This window comes from Ambystoma mexicanum, chromosome 12, assembly GCF_040938575.1.
Source record: "Ambystoma mexicanum isolate Mex_15411 chromosome 12, UKY_AmexF1_1, whole genome shotgun sequence".
NCBI classification, from domain to species: Eukaryota; Metazoa; Chordata; class Amphibia; order Caudata; family Ambystomatidae; genus Ambystoma; species Ambystoma mexicanum.
The window spans coordinates 1,161,366,579-1,161,391,079 of NC_090936.1; the positions used below are offsets into that span (position 1 = coordinate 1,161,366,579).

A 24,501-nucleotide genomic window follows, 5' to 3' on the forward strand; every position below is an offset into this window, starting at 1 on the left:
TGCTGAACAAGTTTCAATTTGCCCAGGATCTCCCAGCGTCCGAGTTCTTGAGACTGCTTGGCCTCATGGCATCCTGCATTCTTCTGGTGCCAGAGGCTCGTCTGCGGATGAGATCTTTGCAGTGGGCACTCAAGCTCCAGTGGTCTCAGTCCTCCGGCAGGCTGTCGGACCCTGTTCAGGTGCCGTCCTCGGTAGCCCGGGACCTTCTGTGGTGGGCCATCGAGGGCAATCTGATGACGGGGGCCCCATTTTGGCTGCCCTGGCCGGAGGTGACGATCGTGACTGACGCATCCCTCATGGGATGGGGAGCTCATGCCAACGAGTTGACAGTCAGCGGTCGTTGGTCTCCGTCGGAGTCCAGACTCCATATCAATCTGTTGGAGCTGAGGGCCGTCAGGCTAGCCCTGAAGGCTTTTCTGCCGACTGTGCGCGGAAAGAGTGTCCTGATTCTGATTCTAACAGACAACACAGTGGCCATGCACTACCTCAACAAAAAGGGGGAGGGGGGCAGGGTCACTTCCTCTGTGCAGGGAGGCGATGCAGCTCGAGTTCTGGGCCATCCAGCAGGAAGTTTCGATCTCGGCGGTTCATCTGGCCGGAGACGACAACGAGACGGCGGACGCTCTGAGCAGGCAGAGCATGATCTCTCACGAGTGGGAGCTGGCTCAGAAGATTCTCCTGGAGATCTTCGCCCTTTGGGGGACCCCTCAAGTGGATCTCTTCGCCTCCAGTGTCAACCAGAAGTGCGAAAGGTTTTGCTTGTGGGAATTTCCTCCAAAAGGAGCCTTAGGAGACGCGTTCGTGGTGGAGTGGTCATTCCCACTGCTGTGTTTCCTCCAGTCCCCGTCATCCCGCAAGTGCTGCGGAGGTTACGGAGGTTCGGTTCCCGGATGTTCCTCATTGCTCCGGCGTGGGCCCGGAGGACGTGGTACCCGGACCTTCTAGACTTGTCCATCTGCCCTCCACGTCGTCTTCCCTACCGAGACGATCTGCTCTCACGGGAGGGGGGGGGTCAGGTTCTCCATCCAGAGGTCAGATCCCTCAATCTTCACGCTTGGCTTCTGAAAGGTTGAGGTATAAGGATTGGGACCTCCCTGAAGACGTGATTGAGGTGTTGCTCTCGGAGAGGCGGTCGGCAACAAAGTCTCTGTACCGTTGCCGTTGGAGAAAGTTCTGCGACTGGTGCAGAGTTCAGAATGTGGATCCTTTTGAATGTGACATTCCCATGGTTTTGTCTGTTTTGCTTACTTTGGCCCACAGGGGCTTGCAAGTGGGGACCATTAAAGGTTACCTGGCGGCGCTGTCCATATTTAAGCGCTCGTCTGAAGAGTGTTACTATTTTAAGATTACTTTAATTTTGCAGTTTTTGAAAGGGCTCACTAATGTGTTCCCTCTGTCACCTTTTTTGGTGCCTGGTTGGGATTTGAACCTTGTTCTTAAGTTTCTTATGGGTGCTCTGTTTGAGCCTTTACATTCTTGCCCTTTGAGGCTGTTGACTGTGAAAACTCTGTTTTTGGTTGCGGTTACTTCCGCTCGCAGAGTGAGTGAGTTACAGGCACTTTCAGTTAAGCCACCCTTCACTGTGTTTCATAAGGACAGGGTTGTCCTTAGAGTTCGTCCTTCTTTTCTTCCGAAGGTGGTTTCGGAATTTCATTTGAGCCAGAAGGTTGTTCTTCCGGCGTTCTATCCTCCTCCACATCCTGGTAAGGAAGAGGAGAGGCTCCATAGGCTTGATCCTAGGAGAGCGTTGAGCTTTTATATTTCGCGCATGTCCCGGGTCAGAGTGGACGATCAACTTTTCATTGGTTACGCTGGAAAGCGTTTGGGACAAGCTGTGACGAAACAGACTTTGTCTTGTTGGATTATTTTAGCTATCTCCGAGTGTTACCGCTTGGCGGGTAAGGATCCTCCGGCTGGCTTGCGGGCCCATTCTACCAGGGGAGTGGCTGCGTCTACTGCCCTGCAGAGGGGAGTTCCTATTCGTCACATCTGTGATGCAGCCACCTGGGCTTCAGTACATACTTTTGTACGTCACTACTCCCTCGATTCCATCAGAGGGCAAGATCTGGCCTTTGGCAAGGCAGTTCTCTATTCCGCTATTTGATTGGACATGCTAAATTTGTATTCTAAATTCTTTCCCACCTCCTTGCTTGGTACTGCTTTGGGAGTCTGTCATAGATATGGAATACGTCGGAGGACTCAATCCCCTCGAAGAACAAGTTACTTTCTTACCTGGTAACATTCTTTCGATGGGATGGTCCGACGTATTCCATATCGCTCCCTCCCTGCCTTCCCCGCTGCAGAATTTCTTTTGCGATTGCAGCTTGCGTTCCGCAAGGCCTTGTGTGTCTGACTGGCAGAAAACTGGTGGCACACGTTCTGGGGAAAAACTATAACTGAGGCTATGGGCGTCGTGCGTCCTACTTATCACATCGGGTGACGTCGGCCGTCGGAGGAGGTCCTCGGGGACGGCGCATCAACGTCATCGACGCAGGACGCAGACGCCAAAGATTTTCCGAAGCAGCACAGATGTGGACATTACCTGTCATAGATATGGAATACGTCGTCGGACCATCCCATCGAAAGAACGTCACAAGGTAAGAAAGTAACTTGTTCTTCTATCCTTCTCCCTTCTTAATCTTGTCGCTGATCTCGTCCCCTCTGTCCCGTCAATGTTCTCTTACTCCTATTCTCCACTCCTGCAGAAATGAAAAGATAGTGCTCGGTTCATTCAGCTAATAACGGGTACAAAGGACTGAGATTAGGGCCCTCCCAAATCCCACGCCCCACTTCTGGGGCAGGGCTGACACTGAAACACCCCCTGGTATGCTTTATTTCCCAGGTTCAGAGGGTGTCCCGATCACCTCTTGTCCAGTCCCTCAACCTGTTAAAATGTGCAGACCACGTCTGATAGGGTAGTTGGTGTCAAATGTTTGAATGGATGCACCCTCTTGATTTGAAGCTGTTTTTTACTCCATTCACATTTAACATGGGATTCTGCTGCAGTACTTCATCTAGTCATGGAACAATTCCCAAAGCATGAGCGGGATGACAAACCAAAGAAGAGTGTGAGGAACCCTTGGTGTGGCAGCTTGCCAGACCTATCTGTCGGCAACGCTTTGTGTGTGTCTGTGGATATGGGACGTCTCAAGTGACGAATCAGCGGACCTCAAAAGACCTCTGCTCTCTTGCTTCTAATCTCGGAGCAGATCAAACCGAGTGGCTGATGCACTGAAAACCCTGCGTAATGTTTAGCACTCGCAACCAATCATTACAAAACCATAGACCTACCAAGAGCTTTACAATTTCCCTTGGCATGTTAAGGAGTCCATTGCTTACTGGACATCTGAACGCTCGAGCTCTTCTTCTGGGACCATACTGTCTGCAAGCTGCACTCATTCATTATTCCCCAAACGCAAGGGTTTGTGCACCTGCTCCAATGGGCAATGGAGAGTATTAAAAGAGCTTGTAATGTAATTATATTAAATTATCCCTGTTGTAGTGCAGTAACCTGTCTGAAACAAGTGTTGGCTGGCTTTCTCGTTGCTGTGTGACTTTTATTTAAATACTGTTTAATTGCTAAACTTTGTCTCACATCATACAACTTAACTGTGTGCACTGTTTTTGATTTAGATTAAGCTGTATAAATGCAGTTTGAGAAAGCACAAACTTTTGTTATTGCAAATTAACTTTTCTTGACAACATTTATAAAACTGTAATGCTTTCTTGCTTTCGAGTACTCATAGGCTTCGTAGATTGTGAGGAAATAGCAACAATGTTGAGACTTTAAGACCTTTGTATACAGTTTGTCTTGCGATTCAGCGTATTCGCCAGAATACCTCTTAGGTTTGTTGCCAAGGAAAGCGTTATGCAGACAAATCCTTCTGGCAAAGACGTTTGCTGGAGAAGTAAGTGTTATCTACACTATCCTTTTGGGATAAAACAGAGATCTTACTGAAACTGTAATTTAGGATGAAAACTAGTTGCATAGGAGTGTAATATGTTTTGTGTAACATTTTGCATAAATATTTGTATATTTCTTATGTTGTGGTATGGACTGCACAGTCTGTGTAAGGTTTTGATTTAAACTATGTAGTGGGTGAATAAATATGTACAGAGAGGACAGTGTGTAGTTCAGGGTGAGTTGAATGTGGTATGCTGTTTGAGTGTCATGCTTGAGGGCCAGGAATGAATTAAGATTGAATGAAGATAAAGGACAGACGGGCTTGGTTTGCATGAAGGATAGATGAACTGATTGCGGTCTCTCTGCACTATTACTTTTGATCTTGCACATACCTGCAACTTACATGAATACTTACCTGGGTCAAGTCTTACCTTGCTAACTGCCACAAATGTTTCCAAATGGATTCCTTCAAATCACCAACTCTACCCATCACATGGAACTGCTCGGAACCCTCATCTCTCCACACAACATCCAAATCCACCAATATACAGATGACCTGCTGCTCGACCACGAGCTATCCTCCATTGAAGACGTTCATGGGCTTAAGGCATGCCTCTCTTTGATCCAGTCCTGGGTGTCCAGTGCTTTTCTGAAGCTTAATCCCTCCAAGACTGAATCCTCTGCGCCAAGCCCATTGGGTTCGACATTCACGACACCTCTCCTTCAAGACGCACATAGCAAGGAAGACACAAACGTCTTGGTGCCAACTTTCTCTCCTGTGGAAAATCAAGCCCTTCATATCAGAAAACAAGTTTAGAACTGCTGTCCAAGCCTTGCTCCTCTCCCACCTGGATGGTGGCAATGCCCTTCTGGAAGTCTTTTCAGCGACTACCCTGGTACCTGTCCTGCATGCTGCAGCATGACTCATCAAAAGACTCTGTAAATTCGACCACATCACCTGACCCTCATTGAAATGCACTGGCTCCCGCTGCAACCACTTATCCTCTTCAAATCCTGCTGCATCACATACAAGGCTGTCACCCAGAAGTCCCCAAGCCACCTCGCTGAAAAACTCCTCACCTCCGGAGGCCTAAGATGCACCAGAAGTGGGGACATGTACAGACTTGAACTCTGCAGATGCAGGAAGGAAGGAATCTGAAGACGGCCCTCCTCCGTCTATGCCCACAGACTTTGGAACCTCTGCCCGTCAACACCAGTCTCTAACCCCTTACCCCCCCCCCCAACCTCTTTTCTCATCTACATGTCAGGAAGGAGTTCAAGACCATCCTCTTCGAGGAATGGCTCCTCTCTACAACCTATGTGCACACATCCTGCTCCCCCCACCTAACTTGAGACTGGGTGATCGGCATTCCCCTGTTTCCTCCCCGGATTGCTTGTAGATCCCTTGCTGCCAAATTGCCTGTCATCTCCCTTCCCCGATGTTGGCTCCCCAGCCCCTTGTATCTCAGCTTCCCTTAGTGTTCTTCCCCCTATGACATGTAAAGTGCCCTGTTCCTTCCCAAACTGTCTGTGCAAAATAAATACCCTAATAATAATACCCGTCTGCAGCTTGATTCCTCTGACTAACCATCTTTCAGATATTACACAACAGTTTGTATTACTCTGTACTGTATTTGTGCTAGGATGCAGGATAGGCAGCAACGGATCCAGAAGACATTGGAGAAGACTCTCTCTGAGTTCTGTTCCAGGTTTGAGACCCAGAAGCCCCAGGAAGAAAGGAAACCTAGCATGCTTGAGGCCAGTATAGGAAAATGGAAACCTGTGCTTCCATCATGAACCCCGGGGGAACACTGAGCTCCCCGATCAGTGAATCGGTACACTAACCTACCTGCCAAGGACCTATAGGTAACTACTCATTGCACCAGTTTCTGAGAACTTGGCTCAGGAGCAGTGAAACAGGTAAGTACAAATCTTCCCTTAGAGGTCAGGTAACATGATCTGGTCACTGAGGGACTTGAACCCCAGCCAGACGACAGTGCAGACCATCCAAATGAAGAACAATCGGCCTTTCCAGGAGGCAATAGTGAATGGGACCCAAGACAGCCCAGATAGAGAGAAGAGCTAGGGTAGTTGTGTCCCACCTCTCTTCTGGACACCTGAGGCTTCCTACCTTGTGGCGCAACAACTAGGAGGATAACATGAGAAGAAGCCAGACAAACGCAATAACGGTCACAGCACATTGGTTCCAGCCAGTGAGGAAGACCAGGAGGACTCTGAGCAACAGCCCAGAAAGGCCACCCAGCAGCCAAAAGAAGGAACTGGAGCTAAGGACAAAGGACACAGAGCACAGTCCCTATGGACAAACCTCGTCTTGGACATACAGCGTCACATCTTGGTGGCAAATCCTCCAGAAATTCAGGTAACAAACTAGCACAAAAAAGAAAGGGCCAGACACACACAGGTTTTGGCGCCAGAGCAAAACCGTACCAAAGACACTGTGCCAGAGCTGCCACTTTAGAGAGTCTGGTCTTTATTTTGGTTTGGAATCCTGTCTTGTATTTGTTGCATGGTTTTACAGCCCTCACCCGAAGGCTGTGGAAAAATCTCCCTCACACCAACAATTCTGACACACGGTCACATCCCTCTTGCTAGTGGGAACAGTCACTAGTAGGAATGATTGTTCATTGCAAAGCCTCAAACGTCTGCTTTTTTTTTAATTAATCCGCCACCAGCCATTTACCACAGGAAGCCTGCTCGGGTATACGCGGTCTCCTTCTTTTTTTGAGGGGGTGGATTACCCCAGCTGGTATCAAGTGAGGGCAACTTTCTGTATATGTTTCGGCGTCTAATCTGTTCTGATCTGAAGGCTACATTGCAGACCCAGTAGACCGAACCAAATGTATGCATTTGCTTTACAAGGCCTTTGGAAAGTTGCAAAACCTAATACCGTTGTACTGTGTAGATTTAGATTTTGGAAATTTCTCAGTACATATTGATTAGCAAGAATCTTTCTCCATGAGGCTACCCGAGAGCAGGTTGCATTCACAACCCTGAGTTTTCAGCTCTTTTTTTAGATTGTCTAGGACCACTTTTTAAATCCCTTGGAGTGCTGCGTTGTGGAGGACGTAAAGCACTTGACAAAGGCGTCGGATTAAGTTAATCACCTTCTTCTGGTAGGAGTAGGTAGGAGTAACTTGAGTCAACCTAGATCCATCTTGTCCTGGAAGCAAATCCTGTTAAACCTAAAAAGAAAAAAAAAGCATTGGCAATGGCAACAGTTTTGGCTTTTGGATAGGCATTTGTGAGATACTCCTGTAATGATAACAACTGTCCAATAATGATAGCAGTAAATGCCTATCTAATGCCAGAACTGTTGGCTTTGCCAAAGCTAATTTTAAATAGGAATTCAGAGAAGCACATGCATACTGCTGCTGAAGGCACACTTGGTTAAGGCATTTCTATTAAACCAAATGTGTATTCAGGGCTGCCATTAACTCTCAGAAGGCAGCTTTGAAATGACACTAGCAGGCGTTTTGAGACAAAGTTTGATCTTACTGTTTGATAGAGCTAGCTAAAAGAGATCCCAAGCAGATATGTTTGGGATGAGGAGGGGCAGGAAATGGGTGGGAATGGTCATAAGAATTCGAATAGCATTGGGCAGTCAATGAGTAAATGATCAAACTGCCTGTGAGATGTGTGCCCCTTCTCACATGTCATAACGCTCCTAGCTGTGCTTTAATGCACGAGTTTTGGCTTGTAACTTCACCGTCGGTTAATAGCCAAAACCCAATCTGATCTAGATCCCTGACGTTGTGCTAAATGAGGCAGCTGTTTTTTCATCTCAGGTACTGTGGAGCAAGAAACATAAACAAAAAAATTAGTGAAAACTGTATTCCTGGATCATTCAAACGCCTATGTTCTGCCTTGGAAATTAATCTTTCCTTTTTTCTAATTGTAATGCATGTCTTTCTCAATCAGATGCTGGTTGCAAACATCGACTTGGGTCCTACCATACTAGACATCGCCGGCTATGATCTAAACAAGACACAGATGGACGGCGTGTCCTTTTTACCACTCTTGGTAAGTGTGTGTTCCTGTTAAAGTGCAAAGCATAATTATCGGAGTATGACCGGAGCGCTTGTTTCAACATTTTCTTGCGTTCTATGCCCTTGCATAAATTTCAAATTGTGTCTATCAACCCTGAGCTTCTCTTCGCGGTCTGTTGGACTTTTCATCTGCACTGAAAGGGCGATTCATCTGGAGCCACTCCAGTGAACACTGCACAACTCATGTGCTATACAGTAAAACCACTCTTCTTAGCATTCTACAACTCTTGATGAATTGACTGTAGCCCTTTCTGTGATTTCCCACTCAATCTGCTCAAGTTTTTTAACTTTGTTCATCTGACCCTTTGCAGCCCTTCTGATTTAGTAATCTAATTAAATTGAGATTAAATAAAACTTAAAATAAGAAATGTATATATTAATTTTCTGCTGTCACCGGCAATATTGTGGCTTGTTTGACTCAGAGTTGTTTCATAGGTCCTTAACAGCTTTTAATCTAATGTTTTGGCAGATATGCATAGTCAGTTGCCCAGCTTAAATAGCAGCTTTCTGGTCCTGACAAGTGTACCCTCTGTCAACTCCCAGCCCTGTTTCCACTCTTTATGGTGCATAAGAACAGTTCTTTGACTCCGTTCTCGTGAAGGGGGTCCCCTTGTCTTTTCAACAGGCCTTGCCACTACGCTCACAATTGCCATTACAGCCCTGTATGTCTTTAGTCCTCTCCAACTTGAGAAGTGCATGCAGATGCTTCATAAAATTACTTCTCCAGTTGCACCAGTGCTTCTAAACAAAATGGAGACGTCTTCTTGGAAATCCATTTTATTGCACATGACTCTTGACAGTGGTCAAGCCAATCATTCATGGGTGTTTGAGTTGCAGAAGTGGGAGAAGTGTTTTTAACGGTCCTGAACATTGTCTCGCAGCAACCTTTTGTCTAAGTTGTTGCTTCAAATTGTTTGTGAGAATATCAACTGCATTGAGTCTCCCTCTTCACATGCGACCTCTGTATTCTTGGCCGCTTCTCCTGCAAGTAGAGAAAGCATTTCTTTTTTTACTTTTCCTCCGAATGTATTGGAAATGTTGCTCTTCAAATGTCCAAATCTGTTAAGTCAAGATGACTTTGAACTTAATTCAGAATACTCTGGATGTAATTCTATCTGCCTCAGTTGTGGGAATCTGAGTGATAGCCAATCGGCAGTTAGATATGCTCAGTTCTTTTTTGGGACTTCATCAGATTTCCCATTTGCTGCAGTTCAGTAGTGAGACTTAAAAGCACAACCTTCCATGTGGTCTCAAGACTCTGAAGGTCTCCTCATTGTGAATACAGATTGTATCTTTGGACAGTTCAAAAATCAAATTTTTCCTCGCCTAGTCAGGCTCTTGTAATTTACTACCATTTGTGAATCGATGTTTTTCAGCAAATTATAACCAAATCGCTTGCAAACATTTTATACATGTACAGTAATGGCCGGGTGAGCAAGAGACAAATGAAAGCCAAGACTTCACAGGCCTTTTTGATAAAGATTTGGTTGTACAGTATGTCACAGATGGCCTCAATAACACACCAACTACTAAGGACAGTCCAAGAATGTTAATAAATGTTCTTGAAAGGGTCTCTAAGGGCCGCCCGTCTCATCTATAAAAAGCAAGATCCTCCCTAACCCAGGTCCTACACTCAGCATAATATCGATTGATTGATTTACTGTACGATCTAGTTCAGTGGTATTCAAACGGTGGGGCTGGCCCTCATAGGGGGGGGGCCCGTTCGATGGCCAGTGGGGGCGCAAGGCTCTTCAGAAAGGGAGTACAGTGACTGTTTTCAATATAAAATATAATCGGATATGGCAACTTGGGGGTGCCTGGCAACACTATTTTTACTTAATGTGGGGGTGGGGGGCCTTGGATGTGGCCACAATAATATCTGTACTCCGGGGGGGGGGGGGTTTAGTGTAAGAAAGTTTGAATACCATTGGTCAAGATTCTCCCTCTGTGGTTGGGAAGGCCTAAAAAATAGCCTTATCCATGTTGCCTTATTCTGGGATTTCCTAGGTGTGACCTACTCTACTTTCGAGTTAGTTCTAAAGGGTTGTGTGGTTGTGTCTTCTAGACCATCAAGACCACAACTAAATTTTCTTTTTGTGCCCTGATTTTCATCCTCATATTTCTGTCTACCACTCTCGTTCCAGCTACTCGTCTCTCTCCAACTCCACCCACCTTCTCTCCTCTCTCCCTGCATCTTCCTTCTCTGTCCCTCTGTCTCCCTCTATCTCTACAGCCTACCTCCACCCTCCAATGTTACTCCTTCCTACTCTTCCCTGCTATTCTCCACTCCACTACTACTCTCTCCAATACCCCTTCTTGTACTCAGTCACCTCCCTTTCAATCTGTCACCTTCCACTCACCCTCTACACTTTCACTAACTCACTCATCCCCCTTAAACGAATAGCTATAATACAGTACTTTCTCTCACCAACCAATTCCTCACATTTTCTGAAAATTGCTCGCTCCTGTCCACTGTTCTTACTCTTTCTGGTCTCTTGGTCTGTCACCGCCTTCTCTGACCTCACCCAAACAATCAACCCCTCCTTTTTCCTGCTCCCAGCTTTTTGCTTTACTGCTCCCAGTTTTTTCCTCCCCCCAATTTCTCCCACTGGTTCCCGGGGGCAATCTCTATTTTCCCTACATCGGAGGTGTTGCAGACCTCGGAATACATTAAAAAGGAGGATAAGCTCCACCCCCTTTTTTGCCTTGCTGGTCCACTGTGCCGGGTGCAACAGGGCCGTTGATCCATCCTGTTAGGAGTGGGAGCGAGCCAGACCCCAACAACCCTAGGTACTAGAGAATGTGTAGACGGGCTTCCTTCGCGCCTTGAAACACCTGTGTATAGGTGCATTATAAATGCCATATCATATCATATATATCATCTCCTTACCTGCCACAATGGTACCATGGCAGAACCTGGCCTCGAGCTGCTTAACAACCTTGCAACAAAAAGCACAGACCAGAAAAGAGCCAGCTCACCAAGAAAAACTCCCTAGCTTAATTCCCTCATGTAACCTTCAAAGCCCTCCCCTGTCACACCCTTTGAAAGCAAGGTAAGCCATTGGTAGGGTCAGTGGCCAGTCCAGATAGGGGGAAGGATATATAAAAGGGAGCTTGGGAGTTGTTTGGTGTGGGATGCAGTTGTGCGAGTACTATCGGCGGAGCAGGACATCCAAGAGACCAAAGGAGGCAAGAGCGACTGGAGTGCGGAGACCGTTATGGTGGAGGTCTGTAGAGCGTTTGTGTGAGAGAGAGGAGTGTAAGAGGTAGAGTAGGAGTAGTGGAGTGGGGGTAGTAGTATTGACGGTGGTAGTAGTGGTTTGGAGTAGAGTTGGTAGGTGGTGGGAGTAGCCAGTGCAGGACCTTAGTAGTGAAGGGGGAGTTAGTAGTAGAGAGTAGCAGGGCACCATATCCCTGGGTGTCTATAGTAGTGGGAGATGGGTGCAGGGCATCATATTCCTGAGAAACTGGGAAGATAGTAGAGAGTGGTAGTAGCGGAGTGGGAACAGTAGGTGTTGGTAGCGGGTGGAACAACAGTGAGTGGGAAAATAGGAGTTAGTATTAGGGGAACAGTAGGAGGTGGAGAAGTAGAGTGAGAGGAAGGAGGGAGACGAAGGAACAGAGGTAGAGGAGTAGTTGGAGATAAGTGGTAGTAAGAACAGGAGTGGGAAAATGAAGTAAGATCAAAGGGTGGAGGTGGACAGGTGGAGTGTGAGACTGGAGGGACAGTGACATGGTGGGAGGAGAACAGTTAGAAGGTTCAGTATATTAAAGGGTCAGGAGTGAGAGGCTGTGAAAGGTGAGAGCACCACGTTGGGTTAAAGAAGGCACCATTCCCTATTCCCGGAGAGACTAACCAACGATAGGAGAGGTAAAGTTGGAGGTTCCCTAGGGAGACATTAGCCAGCATCTTAGGGGAAACACCCATAGTCCTTGTTAGAAGAACGGATAGGTGTTAACGATTGGTTGTGACTAACAGCCCGGTAGGGACTCTGGGAGGCAGGCCCCAGGCCCAGGAAGTTGAGGAAAGGGCCGACCCTAGCACCAAAGTTCCCAGCCCATTAGGCACCAAGTATCTCGACTAGGAAAACAAACCAGCCATTCTGATAATTAAGTTTAATAAATACCCTTGAAATTGATTTTAGGAGTCAGTGTGTTTTTGTTGCGGGCCGCCCCATCACTCGGGCTACAGGTGTCCCACATTGAATAATGCTCCCATGCATTTCAGGATGCCGTGCTGAGGCTAAATCATGGGTATGTTTTTTAATGTTGGTCATGTCTGGGTGCCGCTCGATGGCTGCTTTGTTACAATCTGTTAGGAATGTTCCTTGCTGCTCTGCATAGCAGTTATTTTTCTTCCTGGTATCGGTGAAGATATTTTGATCAGAGCTGTCGGTGTGGAGGCTCTGGTGTGCTGCCATGTTACAGGCAATGTGGATGGCACTGTTGGCCTGAAATGACCAGAAAGAAACTGGCCTGCATCTTCATAGATAGGTATGGGGTTGATTAACAGTGGTACTGTTGACACACATTTAGGCACTTAGGGTGGGGGACAGGAACTGGCACCCTCCCATTTGCCATCTCCCTCCAACCCCCTGAAGCCCTGGAGTAGAAATGGATGTAACTTATACCCTGGTAGGCCTCCCACCCCATGGTCCCCATCCTGCCATCCCACCTTGACAAGGTCCGCCAACTGACCTTGTTACAAGTTTTACTGTGGTGGAAAACAAAAGCTGGCAGTCGGGTCACTCATTTGTTTGAGGTTTAAGTGCCATGGCAATTCTTTCTTGGCTTTTGTGGTTGGATACTTTTTTTAAATTAAAGTTGTCCGGATGTTTACATTGTGATATACAGCGGGCACCACTGCTATTGGTGAGATGTTTCTGCATGCGTGTCAGGTATCGCACGCTTTTGTATCTTAACATTGGGTGAGAATGACACCGATTATTATTTACCCCTGCCCTACTCAAGCAAGATAATACTAGACCAACAAAAACGTTTAGGGTTTACAAATACTGGTTTGTTTGCGATTGTCACACAAAGGGGCAAACTTAAAGGGTTACTCAAAAACTGGGTCTCTTCCATTTGAAGCTCAGCCAACAAAATCGGTTCAAGTGAAGGCCTCTGACTTTCCCAGACTCCTTGTCTTGGGGTCCTGGCTCTACCCCCCAATACCATGTCATAGACTACCTCTTTGAGTCAACAGTCTTGTGGCAAAAGGGACCTCCACTAGATCTTACATCGCCTCTCTGGCGCCCCTGACTCGATGAAGTCTCACATGGTCAAACATCCTCCACTACTCTGTGTTTATGCCTTCAGATTAGGCTATGTCTGCTACTTCCAGTCTAATTACTGGTCTTTTCCTTCTGTCACCTCCTCCTTTGCTCTCCTAATATCCCCACCACCTTCTCTACGAAATCTTCATCCTTTCATCCCTTGGAGGGCTTCTCTGACTACCCTTCTGACATGTTTTCACGTCCTACTCGCACCTCTTGATATTCTTCCTCTCTGCCTCCGTAGTCTCCTCACTCCTGTTGTTCCTCTCCTTCACCTCCTCCCCACTCAGTCTGCAGTTCCTCTTCTCTTCTTCTCCACCTCCTCCTGCTTCCTGCTGCTCCACCGCTTTGCTTTTCTTCACTGCCTCTTCTCTACCTCCTCACTCTTTTTTTTCTCCTCCTCATTATTCCCTCTTGAGTGCCTTGCTCCATTAACATACTTCTGCTCCACTGCTGCTCCTGCTTAGCCCACAGATTGCCGGCCAAACCCTGGGGAAGTCTCTCTCAATATGGGGAACTGCTGTTTATCATGATTGTCTTCCTACATCGATGGGTTCTGTTCTGTGGTTTCCATTGAGGGGAATGACTTGTGATTAATGAGTGGGTTCAACAATGTGGTGGTACTCCTGCCGAGTCTATATTAGCTGTACCACCAGCTTGGATTCTTGGTTCACGGCCTGCCCTCTGCAGAACGGGCAGCTCATAAAGTTACAACACCATCCTACAGCCAGCCTTACTTTACCTGCATTCACTGGCAGCAGAGACCTACTCTGCAGGAAACTGTAAGTGTGTATGGGACCACAGACTATGTTTTGGAAAGTGTTGCACTGCAAGGGTGCCTTTGACAAATATGAAACATGCATGCTTTGATCCAAATGCTTGAGCTTCTAAACAAGTGACCTGTTACGCTCTGCCCTTCGAGATACTCTAGGTCTGTCAGTGTGCACTCGATATGTTTTAATATCGGGGACTTCAACTGTACTGTAAATATTCTTTTTTTAAACGAAAAACTCATCAGTAAATCTCCAATGGTTATATAATGGTATTTTTAAACAGATTTTCTTTACTAACATTTTGTTAATGAATCAATTCTTCCATGAGCTTCTTAGTATCCCTTAATAAAAACTGGTAATATAATTGTTGGTGTTGCAGTCAGAAATCTATCAACCTGAAGAACATATTGGGATTCCATGAAACTCTGGCCTACTCATGTTTCTTATCCCCTGTGTCATTGATTATTTGAACAAGGTGCCAGCTTCCCCATGGTCTTTATGTTGTATGAATAATAATGCTGATTCGTCTTTTATTCTTAAGTTCATTCTTGAAATAATTTGTGGTCTTGGTCTAAATGCTTCATAAGTTTCTTATTCCATACATGGACTTTGTTCAACATTAGTAAATTGGTATGATTTAAGTCTGTTCACTGGTAGATGTCTCTTAGGTGGATCAGTCAGTCTCAAAGTGATGCATTTGCTTTTAAGCAAACCTAGTCATGGCTTCCTATTGCATGGTGGTTTGGCATTCCAGCAATGCACTAAATACTCTGTTTCCCCCCTGTGAATCTCCAAGTACAGCTGGCTGTTTTGGGTTCACAAGTTGGTGGCAGCGTACTTGTGATTTATAGAGGGATACGGCCTGTTGTACTCTGGGGTTGTCCCTGGCAAGAATTCCATATATAATCCATAGTCAAACTGTCACACATTGTTCCTACGGAGGAGTGAATGGGATACAGATGTGGCCTTACACAATCATGGCTATTGGCTGCTTGGGAAAGCGAGGGCTACATCACTGAAAAGCAGGTAGGGCCGGCTGTGTGAATGGGATCTGGGATTCAATCCACATCAGAGAGAAAAAGCCAGGGAAAAAAGCGTACAAAAGTTGAATGTCATGGCCCGAGAAATGCAACCCTGTAATTGGGGCCTATGTTCTCTCCCTAGTCCCAACCCCGTATGAGAGAAGGATAGCCCGTTGGGAAGATGTCAACCCAGAGACCGTGTGCTGTACCTGCCTGAATCTGAAAGCTGTCTAAGGCCCTTCCTAACAGTGAGAATCAACCCAGGATTGATTGTAGCAGACTCTGTTACCAAAGAGAGGGTGAACAATTGATGCTCGCTCCACTTAACATGTTGGGACCAGCTGAGTTGCCAGCCCTCGAACATCTACTTTCAGGAAAGCTTGTTGGCCATTTCCTGAACAAACATGGGGCGGTACAATGGACACTGGGTACAGGCAACCAAAAGAGCCCAAAACCAGCAGCTGCTAAAGATTAAGTACGACATTACAGCTTGGATGTATCCTTGTGCTTTATAGACAGCTGCAATCCATGTACATATGTATTCAGTTCATGTAGGACAAATGAACCACTTGATCGCAGTCCTTTAAAGAGTTAAACACTCTTCCACGGAATGACGGGCACTGTTGCCAAATAATTTCCTTTCTTATACCAGACGTCTAGTGGTCAGTTTCTCCTGGCACACACACCAAAATAATGTTTGTCTCATGGAAAAGGAGATTGACTATAAACTGTAGTAGAGCAAGAAATCGATGCTTCTAAAATTCACTACAAACTTGGCACTTGGGCCTCAATTATGAACTCCTTTCTTGAGGCTGTAGTCTCCACTGAGAATTGTCCTTGTCTACCCTTCTCTGCAGTCTCACTCATAGACTTTCAGCTGCCAGACATCATTCAGGCCCATCTCCTACCTGCTTGACTCTCCCAAATTCTGATTTCAATGAGTGCTTAAGTATCCAACTTTTGTCCTCTAAACGCCCAAAGAGAGACGCAGTGGGCCTTCCTTTCAGATCCAATGCGGTCCGGCCTAACTAATAGTGTGCTACTTCTGAAATGGCTTCCTTATGTGCACACTCAACAGCTTCTTTGCCAGGCTTCGTCTTGGGTCTAGTTTGGGATGTATTCTCGGGCAAGGTGCTTCTCTCCAAACAGAATTTAAACTTGGGACACTGGTTCCAAAGCACCTCAAGCTTTAGGGACCTTACAATGCCTGTCTCTAGACTAATTATCCTTCTTCCATGCATGAAATCTGCTTTGAAGGGATAGTACCAAAATAAGTAGCTCAAAGCATATGTTTTAACTATCCCTTTCGAAGTGTTGCTTAACCAAGATCAACTGTCTTTCTTTTTTTGTATTTTTGTAGAATGCAACTTGATACGAGGGGCTTGAACGGGTGAAATTGAGAAGAATTTTGTGTACATGGTTGGTGAAATGAAGGAAGGTGAAGCTCTGCTCCTAACCATTTTGGGGCTTCCTTTTTTCAGGACAACCACAGGGTAGGCCTAAAGTGGCTGTTTGGAATATGTGGGATCTTTGTGAGCCCACATAGTAGCATCCCTATTTGTTTGGGCTAGTTTAGACCATTCGAGGTTCCTATGCCCTCCCTCTCACTTCCTGCGGGGTAGTCTGGGCAGAATAAAATTTCTTCCGGACATCCTGAATTGTTGGCCACCTAACCCCTTTGTCCCTCGCCCCCTTCTTGTGATTGGTGTGTTGGGTTTGGCCACTGCCTAAGAGTAGTGGTACTTTCCTGCCCCTTCACTCTCTCTCATGTTGCTGGATTTTTGGAAAAAGCAGGTCTGCCGACCTACTGGAGAAATGTCCTGCTGGCTCCCGTCTTTTGAGCTTTTTCGATGAAGTGGTTTAGGGACATTCCTCTTTGGTGTTCAGTCAAGTCTTTCTTGCTCAGACAGTCTCCAAGCCATTTTAATGACGCTGCCGGCCGTTTCCCTCCAATTTCTCCCACTTTGCTGTGAGTAGCTGTTGTCGTCTGGTAAGTTAGTTGTACATCTCTTCCCCACCCTCATCTGCTCCATGGTCGCTCCTCAGTCACCTTCATTTGGTATCCCCATGCTGGGATATTTTCTGTTGGGCTGCCACCCACCTTTGTCCATTGAGCTGCTGGAGTCTAACTTCACGGGTTACTTTGACTTTCTCAAGTCTTCCTTGCTAGTATTTTCACTGCTGGCCCGAGGTGCTCTGTTCTGGGACAATCCTATGTTCTTTCTTTTGATTGCCTGGGCCGTAACGGATGCCTGTAAACCGCATCTAGGAAGAAGCCCTGTAATTACCCATTCGAGTGGATTGTGTCCTCCAATGTATTCCTCATCTTAGATGTATTCCATCCAGCTTTGCTGCTCTTCGGAAATGTTTTCGGTAGAGGGCGCCGTGCGTCGATGTCGAGTCGATGGTCCCTCGAGGGCCTCCGTCGAGGGTGACGTCATCAGGTGTATAAGTAGCACGCGCGGCGCCCGTTGGCTTCAGTTCCGTTTTTCCGCAGTATACGTTGCTTCGGAAATTCGGCACGCCTCGAGTTCTGTGAAGAATAGTGAATAAACGAATATGTCCTCGTCATCGACACCGACCACGACCCCAAGATCGGGTTTCAAAAAGTGCAAGTCATGCGGTTCAAAAATGTCGATCACAGACCTGCACCGAGAGTGTTTGTGGTGCCTCGGAGAAGGCCACGACATGGAGGCCTGTACGAAGTGTCAGGCGATGACGGGGAAGGCCTTGCGAGAAAGGAGGGGAAAACTACAGGTAGGTCGCAAACCCGACCGTAAAGCCTCTAGCGTCGAGTCGAGATCCCATGAGGAGATATCTCCTCGACGTGAAGGGCATCGGTCCAGGACCCGAAGCGATTCCATCGCTCCTCGTCTTCGATGAAAAAATCGAAGAAAGGACGCCACAGGACCCCCTCCACCTCGTCCTCAGACGAGTCCCCAAAAAAAATGCCCCACAAAATATTCGTCCTCCGAAGAGTGGGAAGCATTCAGTGTCAAAATGATGGAGGTGTTTGAGAAAGCGAAGCCTCGGTCCGCGCCTTCTTCGGAAGCCGGGCCAGGAGCGTCATCGCTCCGACACTCGCGCGCCCTCAAGCCCGGGTGATCGAAAAAAAGGAAGGATAAGGAACCTTCCAGGGCGCTGAGCGAAAAGGACCGCTCGAGTCGAGTCGGCCGCTCGAGGACACAGACGCCGTCCGAGACCCAACGCACCTTGATGGGCAAATCTTCGAAGAGCGCCTCGACGCCCTCGAAGCAGGCTCCATCGACGACCACTATTTCGTCGACGCCTTTGTCGACCCCGAAGCCCTCAGCGCCAAAGGCTCCAGCCAAGCCAGCCCAGCCAGAAAAAGGGAAAGACAGGGTTACAAGACCTGTAATACCCTCAGAGCCCTGTAATACCCCTCTTCCTACTCCTCTCCCAGAGAAGGTTTTCAAGCCTATCCCTAGGAAGGAGTTTTTCAAGTCCCTGACCTCAATTTTTGAGGAACAGGAAAGATCTGATGAGGAGAATGTACCTTTTGGGCTAGAATATGGCACCCCAAATGTTCCAGAATGCCTGATTTCAGAAGAAAGCAGAATGAGGGACTTGGTGGAATCATTACACAATGCAAGTGGCATTGACACATCTCCTGAAAATTACTTTGGCAGACCAGAACCAGGAGAGCATGCCAGTCCATCATACCGTCGGTTAATGACGAAAGTAGTAGATTACTTAGGATGGGCTAGACCATCAGCCCAATTCATCCAGGATGATTTGACAGATATATTGGACCATGGTCCCACCGAAGACCCAGTACTACCCTTTCATGTAGCCCTGCAAAATAGGTTGGCCAAGAATTGGGAAACTCCGGATTCTATTCCTCCGGTAAATAAATCCCTTACCTCAAAATACCGCCCTGCCAGTAGCGACCCCGGCTATCTGTCCAAACATCCCACTCCCGAGAGTCTGGTCATACAGGCAGCCACAGCTTCTAACAAACTTGCGTACCCTTCTATCCCTCCAGACAGGGACGATAAGCGTGTGGATGGCTGGGCACGGAAGGTATTTTCAGCTGGGAGTATGGCTTTAAAATCTGCCAACTCCACATGTGCCTTGGCAAAGTTTTTGTACACTCTGTGAGAGTGCATCGCAATGGCGGCAGAGCACATACCAGAAGGGGACGAAAGGGAAGGGTTCCTAAGCCATGCAGGAATCCCTTCAATCTGGATTGGACACTGCGGATAGTGTAAGCAGGTCCATGGGCACTAGCACGGTAATGCGCAGATTTGCGTGGTTACGGAAGTCGGGTTTTGCACCGGATGTTCAGAACCGCCTTCTGAACATGCCCTTTGGCGGGTCTCACCTTTTTGGCAGCAAGGCTGACGAGAGCCTTGAGGTTGCAGACCTCAAAAGCAGCTGCCAAATCTTTAGGGGCTGCTATTAGGCAACCTCAGCCTTTTCGTGCGCCAGGACAATCGTGGAGGGGACGATCCTATCGTTACCACTCCTCATATGGAAAGGCGAGAGGAATGGCCAGTCAAAGGGGCCAGAGAAAGGCCACTCGCGGTGGATGAGCAAAACGTGCAAAGCCAGCTCCTGCTGCAGTCTCTTTGCCATCAGCAGCTGCAACAACCGCCACAAAACCACTTTGAGGACTTGCATCACAAAACACCTTTAGGAGGCAGGCTGTCACAGCATCTGCAAGAATGGCGAGCCATTACTTCAGATGTTTGGGCTCTAGAAGTAATAGCCCAAGGTTACTGCCTTCCTTTTCTAACGCAACCTCAAAGCAATCCACCAGGGAGACACCCTTTGAAGTTTTCAGACCCGCTCCTACAGCAGGAAGTTCTAACCCTGCTGGAGAAAGGTGCTATAGAACCAGTACCTGCAGCGGAGAAGAACAAGGGATGGTACTCCCTGTATTTTTTGATTCCCAAAAAGGACGGAGGACTGAGACCCATCTTGGACTTAAGAAACTTGAACAAGTTCCTCAGGAAGGACCAGTTCAAGATGTTTACCCTTTCTCAGATCCTTCAGGCCCTTCAACTTCAGGACTGGTTGGTGTTATTGGACCTCCAGGATGCTTATTTTCATGTGCCGATTCATTTCAAGCACAGAAAATACCTGAGGTTCGTAGTTGGCGACTACACTATCAGTTTCGAGTCCTGCCATTCGGGTTGACCTCCGCCCCGAGGGTCTTCACCAAGTTAATGGTAGTGGTGGCAGCGCACCTTAGGAGAGGGGGGGATTCGCATCCACCCCTACCTGGACGATTGGTTGATCAGGGCACGTTCTGCCGAACAAGCACTGGATCATCTGAAAGTCACCTGCCACTTCCTCCACAGACTGGGCTTCTCCCTCAATTTCAAGAAGTCTCAAATGACACCTTCCCAACAGCTCCAGTACATAGGAGCTGTATTAGACACACCCTTGAGAAAGAGCTTGCCTCCCAAGTTGCGGGCTCAAGACATTCTTCAGATGGTTTCCAAATTCCAAAATGCCCAAAATTTCCAGGCCTACGACTTCTTAAGGTTGCCCGGCCTCACGCCATCCTGCATATTCCTGGTGCCAGAGGCACGTTTGAGGATGATGTCCCTTCAATGGGCTCTAAAGACTCAGTGGTCCCAGTTCTCAGGTCAAATGACGGATCTTCTCCAGATTCCGAACAAGGTTCGACAAGATCTTCTATGGTGGACTTGTACAGAGAACATCCTAAAAGGAGAACTTTTTTGGCACTCATGGCCAGAGATCACAGTAGTGACGGACGCCTCACTCATGGGGTGGGGAGCTCATGCCAACGATCTGACAATCAACAGTCGTTGGTCTCCTTCGGAGTCCAAACTACACATCAACCTTTTAGAGCTGAGAGCAATCAGACTAGCATTGAAAGCTTTCCTGCCTTCTGTCAGAGGAGAAAATGTCCTGATATTGACGGAATACACAGTGGCCATGCATTATCTAAACAAAGGAGGAGGTGTATGGTCACTACCTCTGTGCAGAGAGGCAATGCAGCTCTGGTATTGGGCAATTCAGGAAGGAATCTCTTTAACGGCAGCTCATCTAGCCGGGGAGGAGAATATGATGGCAGATGCTCTGAGCAGGCAGAGCATGGTGTCCCACGAATGGGAACTGGCTCAGGAAGTCATTCAAGAGATCTTTGCCCTTTGGGGAACCCCTCAAGTAGACCTATTTGCGACCGGAATCAACCGGAAGTGCGAAAGGTATTGCTCAAGGGAATTTCCCCCGAGAGGAGCCCTGGGAGACGCGTTCGTGGTGGAGTGGAATTTCCCACTATTGTACACGTTCCCTCCGATTCCCGTCATTGCTCAGGTCATCAGGAGACTGACACGGTTCTGGAACCGCATGATCCTAATTTCCCCGGATTGGGCCAGGAGAACGTGTCCATCTGTCCCCCAGTACATCTTCCTCAGAGAGAGGACCTTCTCTCACAAATGGAGGGTCAGGTTCTCCATCCAGAGGTCAAAACTCTCAGCCTTCACGCTTGGTATCTGAAAGGCTGAGATACAAGGATTGGGACCTTCCAGATGACGTCATGGAGGTGTTGCTTATCGGCAAGAAGGCCAGCAACAAAATCTCTATACCGTTGCCGTTGGAGGAAGTTTTGCAACTGGTGCAGAGAAAAGAATGTCGATCCTTTTCTATGTTCTATTCCGGAAGTACTGTCCTACCTCTTGTCCCTAGCGCATAGAGGTCTAAATGTTGGTACCATTAAAGGTTATCTTGCAGCACTTTCCATCTTCAAGCGCTCGTCAGAAGAATGCGCCTATTTCAAAATTCCTTTGGTAGTGCAATTCTTAAAGGGACTCACTAATGTGTTTCCTCCTTACCCATCCCAAGTGCAAATTTGGGATCTGAATCTGGTCCTAAAATTCTTACAGGTTGGATCCAAGAAGAGCTTTAAGCTTTTACATCTCTAGGCTTTCCAAGCTTAGAGTAGACCACCAACTGTTTATCGGCTACACCGGAAGGAAATTGGGTCAATCGGTGACAAAACAGACAATATCACGCTGGATTGTGCTTTGCATTTCAGAATGCTACAGATTAGCACAGAAAGACCCACCAGAAGGGTTAAGGGCTCATTCCACCAGAGGCATCGGCTCTTCGACAGCCCTTCAAAGAGGTGTTCCAATAAGGTCCATTTGTGAAGCAGCAACTTGGTCTTCACTACACACCTTTTCAAAATTCTATAGTCTGGATGCTTCCCAGTCTAAGGAGCTGAATTTTGGTAAAGCAGTACTATATTCTGCCATCTAAGGGCATTGAAAAATCTAACCCCTACTCCAAAGAAATTATCCATACTGCTTTGGGAGTCTGTCTAAGATGAGGAATACGTTGGAGGACACAATCCACTCAAAGAACAAGTTACTTACCAACTGGTAACGTTCTTTCGATTGGATGTTCCTCCAACGTATTCCTCATCGCCCTCCCAGCCTACCCCTCTGTAGATTTTTCCGGGTTAGAACTCTCGCAAGGTTGATACCTGTCTGCCGGCACAATCTGCACAGTACAAAATCAAAGGTGAAAAAGGAAAAACAGAACTGAGGCCAATTGGCGCCGCGCGTGCTACTTATATACCCGATGACGTCACCCTCAACGGAGGCCCTCGAGGGACCATCGACTCAACGACATCGACGCACGGCGCCCTCTGCCGAAAACATTTCCGAAGAGCAGCAAAGCTGGATGGAATACATCTAAGATGAGGAATACTTTGGAGAAACATCCAATCGAAAGAACGTTACCAGTTGGTAAGTAACTTGTTCTATTGTTTCATGCTGCTGGAGCCATTTCCTCAATACTACTGCTTGTGCATACATACCACTGTGTCCTGACACACTTAGTCTTATTCACCCTCAGTGGTCCATCTGATCTGGTTTAAAGGCGTTTCGAAAGCAATCCTTTACCGCATTCCACATTGGATGACATTAGGGGAGGGGGCTGCCTACTTTGCTGCATCCTCTCCTGCGTCTCCTGGATTTTTTTTTAACCATCCTCTGGATCATGATTGGCATCTCCTCTGCTCCTTCCGAGAGTTGCTTGTTGCACCTGTGGGTTAAAACCGAGACTTGCATTCATTTGTCCCATACAATGGCTTTCTGAGCGTGTCCCATTAACTTCTATGGAGCATTCCATTCACTCTGGAACTCAGTGACTTTAGGGGTACTTGTGTGTCCCTGGACATGTTTATTGTATCCACGAGGAGTTCTGAGCCAAGAACTGGATTTACAATTCTTTTGAATTACAATTCTTTTGAATGAATGCCCTTTCTCCTGTGAATACTTGCTTGCACTGTCTAGTTTCCAACTATTTGGGCTGGAAGAGAGTTGCACTGGTAATTGTTTCTAAAATCTGTCTTTTTTTTGGTAGGCCTTTGACTAAGTTTTTAAAACTGTTTCCCAACCTCTAGCACTGTGACTGTTGACTGCATTTCTATTATTCAGAAACTATGCCATTGAGGGCCAGAATTGATGTGGATTGTTGATGTTGGACTTGGAGGAGGAGATTGGGAGGGCTCCTTTAATATTTCCCTGGTGTGGTAACATTTCTTCCCTTTTTTCCCCCCCACCTCATGTCGTTGTGTTGTATGATAACCCCGAGGTATAGCGCCTACAAAATGTAGCAAGATTGGGTTGACATTAGTCTTTGTCTTGCAGGTGTTAACTGTTCATTTGAATGCCTAGTTCCCTTGCTCATCCTTCTTGTCACTATATGTTGTGTGCCTTTCTCTGTTTGCACACCCACTTTGAAGTATAGGGATGATGAGTCCTCCAAGACATACTGTGTATTTTAATATGGCATATTATGTTATCAAGTACTTATTTGAGCGGTTCCATGTGAATATCATGCAAAATGTCATCAGGGAAATTTATTTTTCCCTGACCCCTAAAATACTTTCCCTAAATATTCTAGGAGGTGTAATTTACAATTCTTAAATCCACTCCTGGAATACTTGAGGGGGTTGTACGAAACCGTAATTAATGTTTCCCTTTCTCTGCCATAAAGTCCTTCTTTCGCAGTCTTCCTGATTTCTATATTTGGTTTCAACACAGATGCTGCTTTAGTAGATTTGTGAGAGTTCCCCTGCCAGCATAAGACATTGCATAACATAAGGTTTGTTCTGCCCTCTTCCCTTTACTCTCTTCCATTTCTCTCTGCAGTTTTTAATGTGGGCCCTGGGGCAGTCGTATAGCTGAGTGGGGTCCACGAAGAGTCCAAACACAATCTTTGGTAAAGGAGATTTCTAATGGATTTTGTACTCCCATGGGTTCCTCATCTTAGATATATCCAAATCCTGCTGCAGTCTCAAATGTTTTCGACAGCAGAGGGCACTGTGCGGCATCAATGTCCCTCGATGGTTACCTTCCTTTGTCTGGACGTTACGTCAATGATGGTATAAATAGCACGCACTGTGCCCGTTGCCTCAGTTCCGTTTTTCCAAATGCATAACACCTGCTCGGA

The 24,501-nt window shown here is 46.9% G+C and overlaps 1 protein-coding gene across 2 annotated transcripts in view; it reads left to right on the top strand.

Moving 5' to 3' along the window:
* GNS (glucosamine (N-acetyl)-6-sulfatase) overlaps window positions 1-24,501 on the top strand; it is a 465,071-nt gene that overhangs the window by 258,344 nt on the left and 182,226 nt on the right. For both annotated transcript variants that reach the window (XM_069629767.1, XM_069629768.1), the window contains exon 10: window positions 7,844-7,945. In XM_069629767.1, the coding sequence (XP_069485868.1) occupies window positions 7,844-7,945 (102 nt within the window). The remainder of the gene's footprint in view (window positions 1-7,843; window positions 7,946-24,501) is intronic.